The 13,381-nt window shown below is 59.0% G+C and overlaps 2 protein-coding genes across 2 annotated transcripts; one reads left to right on the top strand and one right to left on the bottom strand.

The window, feature by feature from the left end:
• Positions 1 to 1,283: 1,283 nt before the first annotated feature.
• APOA4 (apolipoprotein A4) lies at positions 1,284 to 13,174 on the bottom strand. The gene is made up of 4 exons (XM_039229414.1): positions 13,044 to 13,174; positions 3,704 to 3,786; positions 3,208 to 3,334; positions 1,284 to 2,419 (listed from the first exon to the last, which is right to left on the bottom strand). The coding sequence occupies exons 2-4, from the start codon at positions 3,750 to 3,752 to the stop codon at positions 1,441 to 1,443; spliced, it is 1,155 nt and encodes a 384-aa protein (XP_039085345.1). The 5' UTR covers positions 3,753 to 3,786; positions 13,044 to 13,174; the 3' UTR covers positions 1,284 to 1,440.
• On the top strand, positions 9,051 to 11,402 carry APOC3 (apolipoprotein C3). The gene is made up of 4 exons (XM_039229415.1): positions 9,051 to 9,130; positions 9,761 to 9,828; positions 9,991 to 10,114; positions 11,176 to 11,402. Exons 2-4 carry the CDS (start codon positions 9,774 to 9,776, stop codon positions 11,294 to 11,296), a joined length of 300 nt encoding a protein of 99 aa, XP_039085346.1. The 5' UTR covers positions 9,051 to 9,130; positions 9,761 to 9,773; the 3' UTR covers positions 11,297 to 11,402.
• Positions 13,175 to 13,381: the final 207 nt, after the last annotated feature.

Below are 13,381 nucleotides of genomic sequence, written 5' to 3'. Positions count from 1 at the left end.
CATTCTTCTTGCACTCGGGACCTCATGAGAGACCTGGGCCCCGTGTCAGAGCACGTATGAAAATGGTGGGTAGAGCTGGCTGCCAAGCTGGGCATAGCCTGGTCATTTCCTGATCTCAGCTGTCCCACTGTCTTAGCTGCTACAGATGTCCCTGGAGATATCCCTAGAGATGACGGAGATAGTAGAGACACAGCCCACACACTAGCCAAGAACAAAAGAGGAAGACTGCTCTCCTCGAAAGATGGAACCGGCCGTAATAAGGCCTGATAACCGTACCTCCGATAAACCAGCAGGACTGTCAGGGAACAAGTCAGGAACGCGAGCACAGCTTCCAAGGACCGAAGCGGGAGAAGCCACCACCGGAGAGAAGGGGCGCGCCAAGCGAGGCTCGGAATCGCTCGTCACAGAAACCTACTGTGGAAGCCACAACCGGGAAATGAGTTCAATCAAATATTTCTGGAAATTTCGAGGAAAGCTAGAGTATGTGGTTTGGAAATGTAATAGGAATAAGGGAGGCTAAGGGAGAAACATGGCTATGACTACTCCATGAAAGGAGACCCAGAGACAGCCCGGCACGCCTGGCGGCCGCTGCCCCCCCCCCCACCACACACAGAGGCTCTCACCAGCTGCTGCCCACTGCCCTGCCCATCCCAGAGGGGATTCCCTGCGCTCTTTTGTTCTTTATCCCAGCTTCTTATTTGCAGTCTGGGACATTTCCAGCTGATGGCTGGGTGTAGGCACCACACCACCCCCTAGAGGGGTGTCCATACCTTTCTGAAATAAGTGTGAATCAGTTCTATAATGAGAGTGGTGTGGGGTGGGATAAACCAAAATCCACATAAATGAGTCAAGTTAAAGGCCCAGAAGAGCTTGTGGAAGGAGAGACCCTGTGCCTTGAGCTCTCTAAAGCGGGGGGGAACGTCAGCCTTACCTCGGTGGCCCCCTCAGAGTGAAGCAGCGTCAGAGCCGTGCTCCACAGACGCTCGGCCGCTCATCCTCTGCTTCCTACAAGTGACCTGCGCACGGAGGGCATTCACTAAGCGTTTGCTGGCTGAGTGAGCGTAAGCGGGCTGTGTCTTTCGTCTCTGGATAACGTGTGACAGCTTTTTCCACCTCTCCTTAGAGCACCCTCTAAACCCCACTCAGCACCCCCTGCCCTCACCCCTCCTGCAATCTCATCTCCCCAGCCCTTGGTGTCCCTCACAGTATCCCCTGCTAAGCTCTTCCAAGCAGCGCCTTCTGCCCAGCTCAGGCCCACCACCACCAAGAAGCCACGCTGCGACTAGTTTCTCAGCAGCTTTATTGAGTAGCGAGAGGTAATGTCTTTTCCCACTGGACATGTGTCCTCAGGTTTGTACAAGAACTGCCTTGGGGCAGACAGACAGACGGGCGGCGGGGCAGGGCAGGTGTTGCTGGTAGCGCGGGCGCACCAGGGACAGCTCAGCTCTCCAAAGGGGCCGGTGCCTGCTCTTGCTCCCGCTCGGGCAGGGCCAGGGGTGTGTCCCGCTCCTCTTTCTCCTTGAGGGTGCTGAAGAACGAGTTGACCTTGTCCCTCAGATCCTTTTCCAGGAAGCTCAGGTGGTCTTCCATGCCGTCCGCGTAGGGGCCCAGCTTCTGCCTGAGCTCCTCCATCTGCTGCACCAGGACTTTGTTGAAGGTCTCGCCGTAGGGCCCCACGTTGCGGCGGAACTCCTCCACCTGCTGGTCCAGGTGGCTGTTGAGCTGGGCCAGCGACTCCTGCAGCCCCTTGGCATTGTCCCTCAGCTTGCCGCGCACGTCCTCGGCCACGGGCGCCAGCCTCTGCCTCAGCTCGTCGGCGTTGGCCTTGATCTTGGCCTTCAGCTCATCTGCATTCTTCTTCATCTGGAAGGCCAGCCCCTCGAGCTGGTGGTTGAGCTTCTCCTGGACGTCCTGCGCGAAGGGGGCCAGGCTGCGGCGCAGCTCTTCCACGTTCTGGTCGATCTTGACCTTGAGCTCATCGGCATAGGGAGTGAGGTGCCCCTTGAGCTCTTCCACGTTCTGGTCGATCTTGGCCTTGAACTCATCCGCGTAGGGCATCAGTGAGGACTGCAGGTTGTCCACGTTCTCGCGCACCATGGTCTCCATGCGCTGCGCGTGGGACGTCAGGTGGCGCCGCAGGTGGTCGGCGTGAGTGTTGACCTGGGTGCGCAGCTCCTCCGCGTAAGGCCCCAGGCGCTGCTGCAGCTCGCGCACGTTGTCGCCGATCTTCTGGCTCACCTCGTTGGCATGGGGCAGCAGCCGGGTCCGCAGCTCTTCCAGCTCCTTCCGAATCTCCTCCTTCAGCGTCTCCGAGTCTCTGGTCAGGCGTTCGTGCAGCTCGGTGGCGAAGGGCACCAGCTTCTTCTGCAGGTTATCAGCATAGGTGTTCACTTGCCCGAGCTTGTCCTGAAAGAGGGCACTACAGGGGAAAGACACAAGACGGCCGCCGTTACACTTGGCATTCCACGCCAGGACCTTGTCTCCTAATATGCCTGCCTAAGAGAGGTGAGTGTTTGGGGGTGCCAGGTTCACCCAGCTCCGCTCTGTGGCCTTCCCTGCGCTAGATCATGGTTTGGGAGAGTGGATGTAATAGACTAAGTTATTACCTTTTATCTCTGAGTCTCCCCTGACCTTGAGTCACAATACCCACCTATCACCTGACCTCCAGGGGTGTGCTTTCCCCTCCCTATCTGTGAAGTAGAAAAGGCAGACTTTGAAGTCCTTCCCAGCACAGGTGTGCTGTGACAGAGAGCACATTCACTGATAGGATGTTATGCTCTGGACCCCTTCCCAGTGTCTTTTACAGATTCAAAATACTGGTTTCCTTGCACGTGCCCACCCTCACAGGCTCCCCAGATATCCCCACCTCCCTTCCCATGGTGTCCCAGGGGCCCATCTTTCTGGAATGTATTGGGACCCAGCTCCCGTGACATTTCCCTCCCTCCCTTTCGTCCATGCATCTCAATGCTAAGACGTGGCCACTTGCCACACTCTAGAAAGTTAAAGCAGAAGATTCCTTAAGGATTATCAGTCCAACGCCCTGTCTGCATGTGGATCCCAGATCTGGAGACCTCGGGGCCACTGGGTGAGTCAGTGGCAGGGCAGTGGGTGTCCGAAGCCCAGGCCTCCTGCCTCTGAGCTCAGCCCTTGGCCGACGCATTGTATGGTCTTTAAGAAGCCCCAGCCGGCAAGTTGTGTCTTTCTTACTTGAGCTGCTGGGTGAGCTCAGACTGCTGGAGATGTTCGACGGCTTCCTTGGCATTGTTGCTCAGCTGGCTGAAGTAGTCCCACACCACGGTGGCCACCTGGTCGGCACTGACCTCAGCCCGGGCACCTGGGCAGGAAGCAGAGAGCGATTCATGAGGACCTGACTCCTTCCTTGCCCCTCTGCACCAGCGCTGAGCTGCAGACCAGCTGATGGTGGGGGAGCCCCACCGCTGATCTCCCCGCCTGCGCTTCCCTAGTCAGAAGCCACAGGGGAACGTGAGGCTGGCCCGGCACTCAGGCCAGCAGAGACAATGTTCCCAATAGGCCAGCCCTCCTATGAACCCAGTGGCAAGTGGGGAGCCCTCTGTGTCCAGCTGGGGGACGACAGGCATTTGGAACCGTCTTCTTCCCTGGGCCTCAGACTCTCCATCCTGCCCACCAGCTGTGGCAGAGGGGTCCTGCCCCAGAGCCCCTTCCAAAGGAAGCTCCTACTCACCAGTGACAGCCACTAGGGCCAGGGTCAGGACCACAGCCCTCAGGAACATCCTGGGCTTCTCGCTGGGCTGCACTGGATCCTTTCTGGAATCAGACAGGGCTACAGGAGAGGCTCTCAGTCAGCTGCACACTTGCTGCTGTCCGAACTGACTGAGGCTCGGAGCCAGCCAGCCATTTAAACTCCCACCAGCCTGCCCTCCCCGCCTCCCTCCCCAGTGTGACTCCACGCTGGAAGGTGACACATTCCCAGGAGGCCTCTTGGACTTTTGTGACTCTAAGACTACGTGGAAGCTGACGGTGGCCTGAGGCTTGGGCAGCGGTCAGAAGGAGCTGTTCTGTGCTCAGGCCCCACCCAGCACGAAGTGGGGGGCGGGGGAGCCGTGAGCTGTGGGGGGAAGGAGGCCCAGGGAACCTGAGCCAGGGAGGGACTGATGCCCCAGGGGCCCTGCTGGCGATTCTGGGTCTGAGCCAGGTTTGGGGGGTAAAGTTCACACCTCCTCTGTCTGCCTCAGGGGAAAGAGTCCCCCCACCCCACACATTCCCCAAACTGACTCTATCTCAGAGCACCAGACACTGGACTGGGACACCCAGAGTCACAGACAGGGACGGCAAGCTAAGATCTAGAGCTCTGGTCAAGGTGCCCCCAGGAGGAGGGGAGTGGGCAGAGCCCTGTGTTGAAAGGGTTGATTAAAAAAAAATTTCAACATTCACTTTTGAGAGAGAGACAGAGAGACAGAGCATGAGCAGGGGAGGGGCAGAAAGAGAGGGAGACACAGAATCTGAAGCAGGCTCCAGGCTCTGACCTGTCGGCACAGAGCCCAACACAGGGCTCGAACTCCCAAACCACGAGGTCATGACCTGAGCCGAAGTCGGACGCTCAACCGACTGAGTCACCCAGGTGCCTCTTGAAAGGGTTAATTTTAAGTGTGCTTTGTATCCTGCCACTGCCCAACTGTGCCACCTTGGCCAAGTGACTCAATTTGGCCAAGCTCTGAACCTCAGTTTCTCCTCTGAAACATGGGGTTGCTGGGCATAATAAATTAGATCTTGCTCATGTTACGGGTATAATGCCTGGCTCAGAATAAGCACTACACAGTCCTGGTCATTATTAATAATAATATTGGTTTCCTGGTTTGGGCCTGGAAGGGGGTCCAGGAGAATGCTCATCCCTCCAGAGAGAGGGCAGAGTCTGGCCCAGCCCTCTGGGAGTCCCCGCGGGGTGTATGATGCAGGGAGAGCAGCCCCCAAGCTTGGCCGCCCTCTCTGGATGGGACTAGTCAGCCTGTGCCGAATCGCAGGACCTCACCCTCTTGGGGGGCTTCTCACTGGGGCTGGGGGGTGGGGGGCAGGAGGTCTTCTATAGGACTTCTACCGCTCTCTACAAACAGGCCGTACACACAATTACAGTAAGCCATCCATCAAGAAGGTGACGCAGCCTGGTTCGCGTGGGCCCCTCTGCTGGACCATGCCGCGTGCAGTGACTGCGAGATGAAACTCATTCCCACTGCCCTGTGGCTCTGATCCGGGAGCACAGGGCCTGGCACACGGGTGGACTCCTGGCCACCAGCCACCACAATAGCCCCCGGTTATGTTGACCCTGACTTATCGGGCCTCCGTTTTTCATATTCCAGAAGTGGCTTGACGTCTGCCTCATGGGACTGAAGACAACTAAAAGGCCTTGGGCCGCTTGCACCCGGCCGTGTGCCCACACCGCCACGGTCGCCTCCAGTCTCTGGGAGCCCCGCCTTCCTGGAGCAGCTCTCCCCGTCTGGCAGTAGTGGTCAAGGGTTCAGATTCTGGAGTCGGGCTCCCTGGGTTTGCGTCTCGGTTCCCCACTCACTGTCTGTGTGACCTCGGGCACATCTCCTAATCTCTGAGTCTCAGCTGCCTCAGCTGCGCATGGGACTCAATGAGACTGTGTCACGCTGGGAACAGTGTCAGGGAACAGCACTGGCCACGTTTCACCTTCCCTCCCTGCCACACCGACCTATCGCTCCTCTTCCTGCTCCCGAGTCGGGCACAGTCCAGTCTCAGGTGGGCACAAAGGTCAGTGCTCAGTGGCCCCAGCCCCTCCCCTGGGGCCAGAGATGAAAAGAGCAATGAGTCACCAAGGACACCTCCGCTGCAGTCTGACCTCTTGGACTTAGGGTGTAAACAGCAGGTGCCACCAGCATGTGACAGGTCCTGTCTCACTTGCCTGGGCGGACACACACCGGGGGTGTCTGCACCTCGTGGAGCATGTGTGAGAGCACCTGCCTGGCCGTGCACAGATTCACATAAGCGTGCAGATCACATGAGTGTGCGCACGGAGCTAAGGCATCCCGCGGAGGGACTGGTGCAGGCCTGTGCGAGCAGCCACAACCGCGAGGAGGGTGTGCTGCTCCCTGGCGTGTCGGGGGTGGGTGCCATTGGTGAACGCAGACGTCTCCCCAAGTCAGGGGGCACGTTTTGCATCGCCCTGTGAACCGATCTGCACCGGCAGCGGGAGAAGACTGGCTGCCCGGCCTCACGGCGTTCAAGCGGCCGACTTTGCCTCCGGCTGGGCCTCTGGTTCTCTTTGGGCCCAGACGCTGGCCTCTCCAGCAGGGCCCGGCCCCGTGACACAGGGGACAGCCCCAGTGGCAGACTCAGGGGCCCACGTGATGCCGGGCAAACCGTGTCCCTCTGTGTGCTCAGTCTCCTGGTCTGTGCAACACAGCCCTAGTGGTTGGTAACACGATGGGGCTGCAAGTCCAGCCCGGGGCCACCCTCCCGTCCACCCAGAAGGACAAAACCAGGGGTCAGCCCAGAGCTCTGAGTCAGGAGGGGAGAGCTGAGGACCAGCCGGGGACAGGCATGCCACATGGACACATTCCCCACAGATGCTCTCTCTGGCCTTCCTCCCAGGGCAGCATTAAAGAAGGGTAGCTCCTGCTATTGTTATAGGAAGGATCTGAGTGAGATAATCAGAGGGACTTCCAGCGTGGAGAGGCATGGCGACCCGGATCCCCTGGCCGGCAGGGCTGAATCGGGGCTCCCCATCCAGCCTAATGGCAGGGGCATGGATCGCAGAGGCTTGTGTGCTAGGCCTCGCCCTGACGCAAGTAAGCTGAGAGAGTCAGCCCAACCCCAGAGGGCCAGCTTGGGCCCCAGCTGGTCAGGCCTCCATCCGCCCCCTCCTCACCATGGCTGGTGACTCCTTAGAGCCAGTCTGTGGGCCAGGCCCGGAGCAGTCACCTCATCCCAGGAGCCAGCGTGGGATGGAGAGAGAGAGAAAAGAGAGAGGGGCAGCTTAGGCTGGCCCCCGAGAGGGCCCCTCCTGAGACACCCCTACCAAGACCCAAGCCGGAGCTGCCAGGAGGGGCACTCAATGCGCCCAGCCCTTTGAAAGAGAAAAAGTCCCAGGACTCACGGCATGCCACGCCCCTGCTGCATGGGCCCGCACCCCTGGGTCCTCTACCCAGCTCAGCACCACCCGCTCGGTCTCTCCGTCCCCATCTTCTGACCTCCCTGGCCCCAGGGGCCCATTGCCACATTGGAGAGAGAGGATAGGGTCCTCCAGAGCCCCCCCACCCCCCCACACACACAGGGGAAGGGAGTTGGAGGGCCCAGGGTGAAGGGACCCAGCCGGCCCATTCTAGCAGGCCCAGGGGCTGAGGACTCTGTACTCCAACCCAGCCTGGAACCTGGATTCCCACTGCGGCCTTCGCCTCTGGGGCTGAGGGACAGGCTAGGACAGAAGAGTAACGTGGGCGCAGTTGCTCTCTACCCTCCCCTGTGCTCAGATCCTACAGTGACCTCATCAGCTTCCTTTCTTCCCCACCCCGTCACCAAAGTCTGTGCTCAGGAAGAGATCTGAAACTGATCTACTCTAAGCTTTGAGTGAACGATAAATCTCCAAGGGTCTCATCGCTCCGAGCTGTTTGGAACCAGTATTGGTGTTTGAAGACCTGGATTCTGGTTCCCAGAACTACCAGTGATGGGCTATGTGTGTCTGGGTACATCTCTACCCCTTTGAACCTTAGGTCTGTCAGCTACAAAATGGGGTTATTAATATCCACTTCATAGGAATCTATTTGCATTTTAATAGAATACAAGATCTAAGTCAGAGAAATTAATTTCTAATGGAGAAATTTCAAGTCCTAGCAAACACTAAAGAATTCTGAGGGTGGAGCCAGACCACTTTCTCAGGCCTCTGATTTCACACCATGGGCTTTGTTGCGTCTTCCCGGGAAGATGGCTGCCTGCCAAAAGCCCTATTTCCTCCTGCCTTCCGGACTATGCCGTCTAGGGGCGGTCAAGGTGTTTGGGAGGAAAAAAGATTTATCAAGCCTGTTCCATGAACCAGTTGCTTTGTACATTATCTCATTTACTTTCTACCACAACTCTTGGCATATCGGCATTCTACCCCCTTTTACAAGAGGAGCAGATTGAGGCTCTGAGGTATTAGGTCTCTGCTCCTGGGTCACATGACTTAAGAGCCTCAGGCATCGTTTGAACTTGGGATTTCTTGGCTCCAGGGTCTTAGTCTCCCCGATCCTGCTATCCAGGTGATGGCTCCCGTCGTGGGCCCAGGGCCACCTCACCCGAGGAAGGCCCGAGGACTCTCGTGGACAGCCCCCGCAGAGCTCTTCTGTCCCCGCTCCCCACCGCACTGGCCGCGCCACAACCTCCGCCCCTTCCAGCTCCGCCGTCCAGGCTGCTGTGAGCGCTGGGGAAACCGAGGCCCCAGGTGAGCGGTGCTCAGAGCCAGAAATCACCCCCCACTGTCACTGTTTGGGGAGGGCCCGAGCCTGGCGCCCCAGCTCCTGCCCCAGGGAGTGTTATCAGCGGGTCCAGAGGGCAAGGAGACAACGAGGGGGGGAGAAAGGGTGGGCCAAAGGCCGTGGGCCTAGCTGGGGAGGGGGCTGTGTGGAGTCAACTGTGTCTCCGCTCCCCACACAAGCCACAGGTCTTTGGTGACTTCACTCCAGACACCGCACCCCAATACTGAGTTGTTCCCAGGCCTGAAGAAGCTCGTCAGCTTCTCAGTCCAGCCCCCACCCCTTCCAGGCTGCTTCCAGGGCCAAAGGGGCGGGGTGCGGGGAGGGACCTGAAAGGCATGTGGGAAGGGCTGTGGGGGGGGGGCAGTGACCCCCGGCTTGTCCCTTGATGCCTCTCCCTGGGGAGCCAGGCTGCTTGGAAGAAGTGGGGTACCCCTAGTCCCTGGCCCCCTCTGGGCCACAGGGGTGGCAGGAGACCAGTGTGGGCGCCTCGAGATTTCCCAACTCTCCCAGCAGGCCTGGCTGCGTCTGGGCACGCTGCCTCGGGCCCTGGTCTAGACTGATCAGCAGGTGACCTTTGTCCGGCTCACTGGGCCCTCTGTGCCCGCTGTCCTGGAGACAATATAAACCAGGTCAGAAGACTCAGGTCTGCCTGCTCAGTTCATCCCAAGAAACAGCTGCTCCAGGTAATGCCTACTGGGGAGGGGGAGTGGAAGGGAAAGAGAGCAGGACTGCGAGGGGCAGAGGGCGGTCCCCGCCAGCACAGACTGGAGAAGAGCTTACTGGAGCCAAGGAAGCCCCGGGGCTAGAGCAGCGACCCGCACCTCCAGTTGCATGCTGGGGGAAACCGAGGCTCACGGAAGGCAAGGGCACTGGCTCAAAGCGACACAGAACCTAGTGGCACAGCAGGGACCAGAACTGGCTCCAAATCTGCACACTTGCCCTCACTCTGCGCGTTTAGGCCTGGAAGAAGCCTTAGACCCCAGTTTTACCCCAGACAGAAAAACGGAGGCCCAGAGAGGGACAGAAATCTACCCCAAGTCACACAGGAACCAGGCCAGAATGCCTCGATTCCTGGTCTGGTGGGTTTTCTGCTCTGGCTCCGACGCTGCGCTCTCTCCCAGCCCGGCTGTGCCCGAGGCCCCTGGCTGAAAGCCCTTCGCCTCCCAGGGTAGGCGGCAGCAGCCTCTTTCTCCTCCTGGCTTGACCCAGCCCAGGATCCACGGCAGGGACAGCACCACTTCCCCAGGGAGGACCCGGGGCGGGGGGGGGGGGGAGGGTGCTTGGGGTACCTCTCTCAACACACTTCCCCACAGGAACGGAGGTGCCATGCAGTCCCGGGTCCTTCTTGTCACCGCCTTCCTGGTGCTCCTGGCCTCCGCCCGTAAGCAGCTCGTGGGGACAGGGCTAGGGATCGGGAGGGGTGGGTCCTCTGCCCGGAGGACCTGGGAATGACTTGAGGAACCCGGCCCTGGCCGGTGGCTGGGCCGAAGCCAAGGGCTCCCCACAGGCCAGTCTATCTCACTCCACCCTGCTCTCCCGGCAGGAGCTACAGAGGCGGAGGACCCCTCCCTTCTGGGCCTTATGCAGGGGTATGTCCAGCACGCCACCAAGACGGCCCAGGACACGCTGACCACCGTGCGGGAGTTCCCAGTGGCCCGGCAGGCCAGGTACGCCCTCACGTCTCCCTGCTCAGCGCCGGCTCCGGCCCCCTCCCGCCCCTGACCCAGGAGAGCCCAGCAGTGGGGCCGTGGCTTCCCCACATTCACCAGGACCTGCGCCTGCCTGAGCCTCCTGTGCTCTGGTCTCTGGAACTGGGCCCTCCCGGGGCTTTCTCGGGCTGCAGAGATGGAGGAGGCGGCTCTGCATCCTTCCTTCCTCCTCCTCCCCTCCTGGCCTCTTCTCCCTTCGTGGGCCCTCCCTTCTCCTATAGGTACCCTGCACGGCCCTAAGGGGGCCCTGTTTGGCTCTGGCTTCCATGGCCCCACCCAATCCAATTTTCAGCCTGTGTGTGTGTGTGTGTGTGTGTGTGTGTGTGTGTGTTTCTGCCTTGTGCCAAGACTTGGGGCCAGTGTGAACAGACGTCTGTGCTTCCTCTCCCATTCTGCCCTGCCTTCTAGTCCTCTCTTCTCCCCTGCTCCCTTCTGCACCCCCCCGGGGAGACGGCCAGCATTTACAGAGCTGAGGCACTCACAGAATTCCACAGTCCTCAGAACCGGCCGTGGAGGGCGTATTATTCTTGCCATTTTGCACATGAGAAAATGGAGGCTCAGAGAGGTTAAGTGACTCCCCCCAGATCACACAGCTAATTCATCCACTGATGATTTTCCTGATCGGAGATTGCTTCCCTCTGCCCCACCCTACTCAGAGCCGCCAGGTTGTACAACCCGAGCGGGCATCATTTGCCTCGAATAGAATGACAGCCCAGGCTTTACAAACCTCGCACCCCATCCCTCCCCTCTGGCCTGCCTCATGTGCCCATGGTGGCACAGCGGTCCGCCCCAACCTGGAGAAACAAGCTGGACTTGTGCTGGGGCCCCGTCACCCCCTCCAGCATCTCTTCTGCAGGAAGTGACGGCTGAAAGGGTCTCCGCCTGAGGTGTCAGGGGCGCTGCTGGATGAGGCTGAGAGGGTGGGCGGAGGGCCAGTGAGGAGACGGCAGGGGCCCCGCCGCCTTCACATGAGCTCCTACCCCCCCTCCACTGCTTCCCCTTACTGACTTAACCCTCAGGGACTGGGTGACCGGTGGCTTCAGCTCCCTGAAAGACTACTGGAGCACGCTCACAGGCAAGTTCTCTGGGCTCTGGGACTCCACCTCTGCGGTCAGACCAACGCCAGCCTCTGAAACCTGAGCCTTGACACACCACGTCTTCCTGCCCATCCATCCTGCCGCCTCCTTGGGCTGTCCCAAAAGTCACTTGAAAGTGACAGCATTCTCCCCTCCCACCCCACCCCACCCCGCCCCAGACCTAGCCTCCCCCCAAGCCCCCTGCCCTTCCAATAAAGCTGGATGACAAGCTGCCACGAGTGGGGCGTCCCACGCATGTCTTGTATGTTTGCGCGTGGAAATGGGCCAGGGCTCTGCCATGGGTGGGCGTGGGACCTGTGCGCCACCCACCTCCTAGCAGTCAGGCGGTGTCTGGCCCACGTTTCTTCATCACACAGAGGGAGGCAGAACTCTGCCTCCACAGGCTCGTGTGGAGGAGCCAATGGGGTAAGAGGTTTGACACTTTGATGAAAGGTCAACTGCTGTGCGCCATGACTTGAGCGTGTGATCTGCACCAGGCACCGTGCCTTGCACTTTTATGTCGTCATCTGCACTGCTGAGTGTTCACCATAATTATGGAGCAGAGTTGCGCTACCCAGGCCACCTGGCCCTCTCAGCCGCACTTGAAGGAAGGAGGTGAATAGGGAGTGGCTGGAGTAAGATACAACTAGGCTCTGGTTTTGGGGCCATCATTATGTATCAGCCTCGGTTTCTTATCTGTAAAGTGGGTATAACAATACCATCTCCACTGTGGATTTGTTGAATGAATGAATGAATGAATGAATGAATGAATGAAACGAGGCTGTGTGCAGCACCTGGTGCATCAAATTACCTTGTAAATGGTCATTGTTGCTATAGGCTGAGCTGATTTTCCCTTGGGACCAGAACGGGAGTCGGGGAATCCAGCATCTTAGGAACTAAGGAGGAACCCAAAGTTACCCGAGAGAGGCTGTTTCCCTTGTGTCCCCACCACCCAACAGATGTTCACGTCAGGGAGTTCCGGAGCCACAGACTACTTGGGCAGGCCCTCGCTCTTCCAAGGAAAAAACCGAGGCTCAGAAAGGTGAAGGCACTTGCCCAATGTCAAAGAATGGGCAAACGGCAGAGCCAGACCTCGAGCTCAGATTAGCTGCTCATATTCTGCTCAGCTGACACAGAAAAATACTCGTTAGTCCTATGCTGGGTGTCAGAGGACTCCTCGGCAGATCTTGCTGACATCAGTACCTCCGGCCCCACTTGGAGACTTCTGCTCTCTTTGGAAATCCACCCGGGCTTCTCTTCTGGCCCAAGCGGGCCAGGGATCCCAGCACCCACACCTGGCAAGTGCTCTCACCCAGATCTGGGCTTGACGCCTATCACGGCTCTGGATGGTCAGAAACTAAAACCGCCCACTTGCTTTAACCAAAAGTTTGTAAGACACCCTGGAGATGGGGGAGGGGCAGGGCGCAGAAGGCCCTGAGGGAGACGGTAGGGAAAGCTCCATCAGGGCACTGCCCAGATCTTTGATCTGTGCATCTGGGCACGAGCATTGGGGTATGCACCTGAGTGTGAAGCAGGGCGGGCTGCAGACAGGGGTGTGTGCTGGAGAATGTGCGTGCGCGTGTGCACAGCCGTGTGAGCTTGGAGGCCTGGCCACACGCTTTTTAAAAAAGACCCAGGATGTGTCTGAAAAGGGCAACCCAGCCCACCCTGCTCTGCAGCCGTGGCCTGTGACTTCAAGGTTCAGCTATGTCACAGGTACCGTGGGTGTAGCTGCGGGTCTACCCAGGGTTCGGGGAAGGACGCAGTGAGGTGACGGAGACAACGGACTGAAATGAAAGTGGGCTAATTACCTGTAATTAGGTGGGGGCGATTGTTCTGACTCAGGCTTGGAGCCCCGAGGGTGGGAGGCCTGGTTTACACAGCTGTGCTGGAGGAAACATCCGCTGTTTCTGGAGAGGGCAGGACCCTTGAGGAGTGGCTCGCTGCCCTTATGAAAAAAGAAAAGGGAAGCGTCTGTTTCCGCATTTTTAGAATTTCATCATGGAGAAAGGAACAAAGGCTAAGCTCTGCATTTGAGCCTGCCCGAATCCTCCCCGCCCCAGGGGCGACTCGAGCCCCAGCCGGCCTACAGCCAGAGGGCTGGCGGAGGCTCCTGGCCTGGGGGGAGCACCCCCACCCACCGGAGCCC

This window comes from Hyaena hyaena, unplaced genomic scaffold, assembly GCF_003009895.1.
Source record: "Hyaena hyaena isolate Hyena2069 unplaced genomic scaffold, ASM300989v1 scaffold_37, whole genome shotgun sequence".
NCBI classification, from domain to species: domain Eukaryota; kingdom Metazoa; phylum Chordata; class Mammalia; order Carnivora; family Hyaenidae; genus Hyaena; species Hyaena hyaena.
This window is presented reverse-complemented; position numbering and strand designations above follow the sequence as displayed.

Bases quoted from the DNA above. Each gene is read 5' to 3' on its own strand.
- APOA4 (XM_039229414.1), bottom strand. From the start codon at position 3,752: ATGTTCCTGAGGGCTGTGGTCCTGACCCTGGCCCTAGTGGCTGTCACT. The intron at 3,335-3,703 runs GTGAGTAGGAGC...CTTCCTGCCCAG, and splicing joins GGCCCTAGTGGCTGTCACTG to GTGCCCGGGCTGAGGTCAGT. The intron at 2,420-3,207 runs GTAAGAAAGACA...TTTCCCCTGTAG, and splicing joins GAGCTCACCCAGCAGCTCAA to TGCCCTCTTTCAGGACAAGC.
- APOC3 (XM_039229415.1), top strand. From the start codon at position 9,774: ATGCAGTCCCGGGTCCTTCTTGTCACCGCCTTCCTGGTGCTCCTGGCC. The intron at 9,829-9,990 runs GTAAGCAGCTCG...CTCTCCCGGCAG, and splicing joins GGTGCTCCTGGCCTCCGCCC to GAGCTACAGAGGCGGAGGAC. The intron at 10,115-11,175 runs GTACGCCCTCAC...CTTAACCCTCAG, and splicing joins CCAGTGGCCCGGCAGGCCAG to GGACTGGGTGACCGGTGGCT.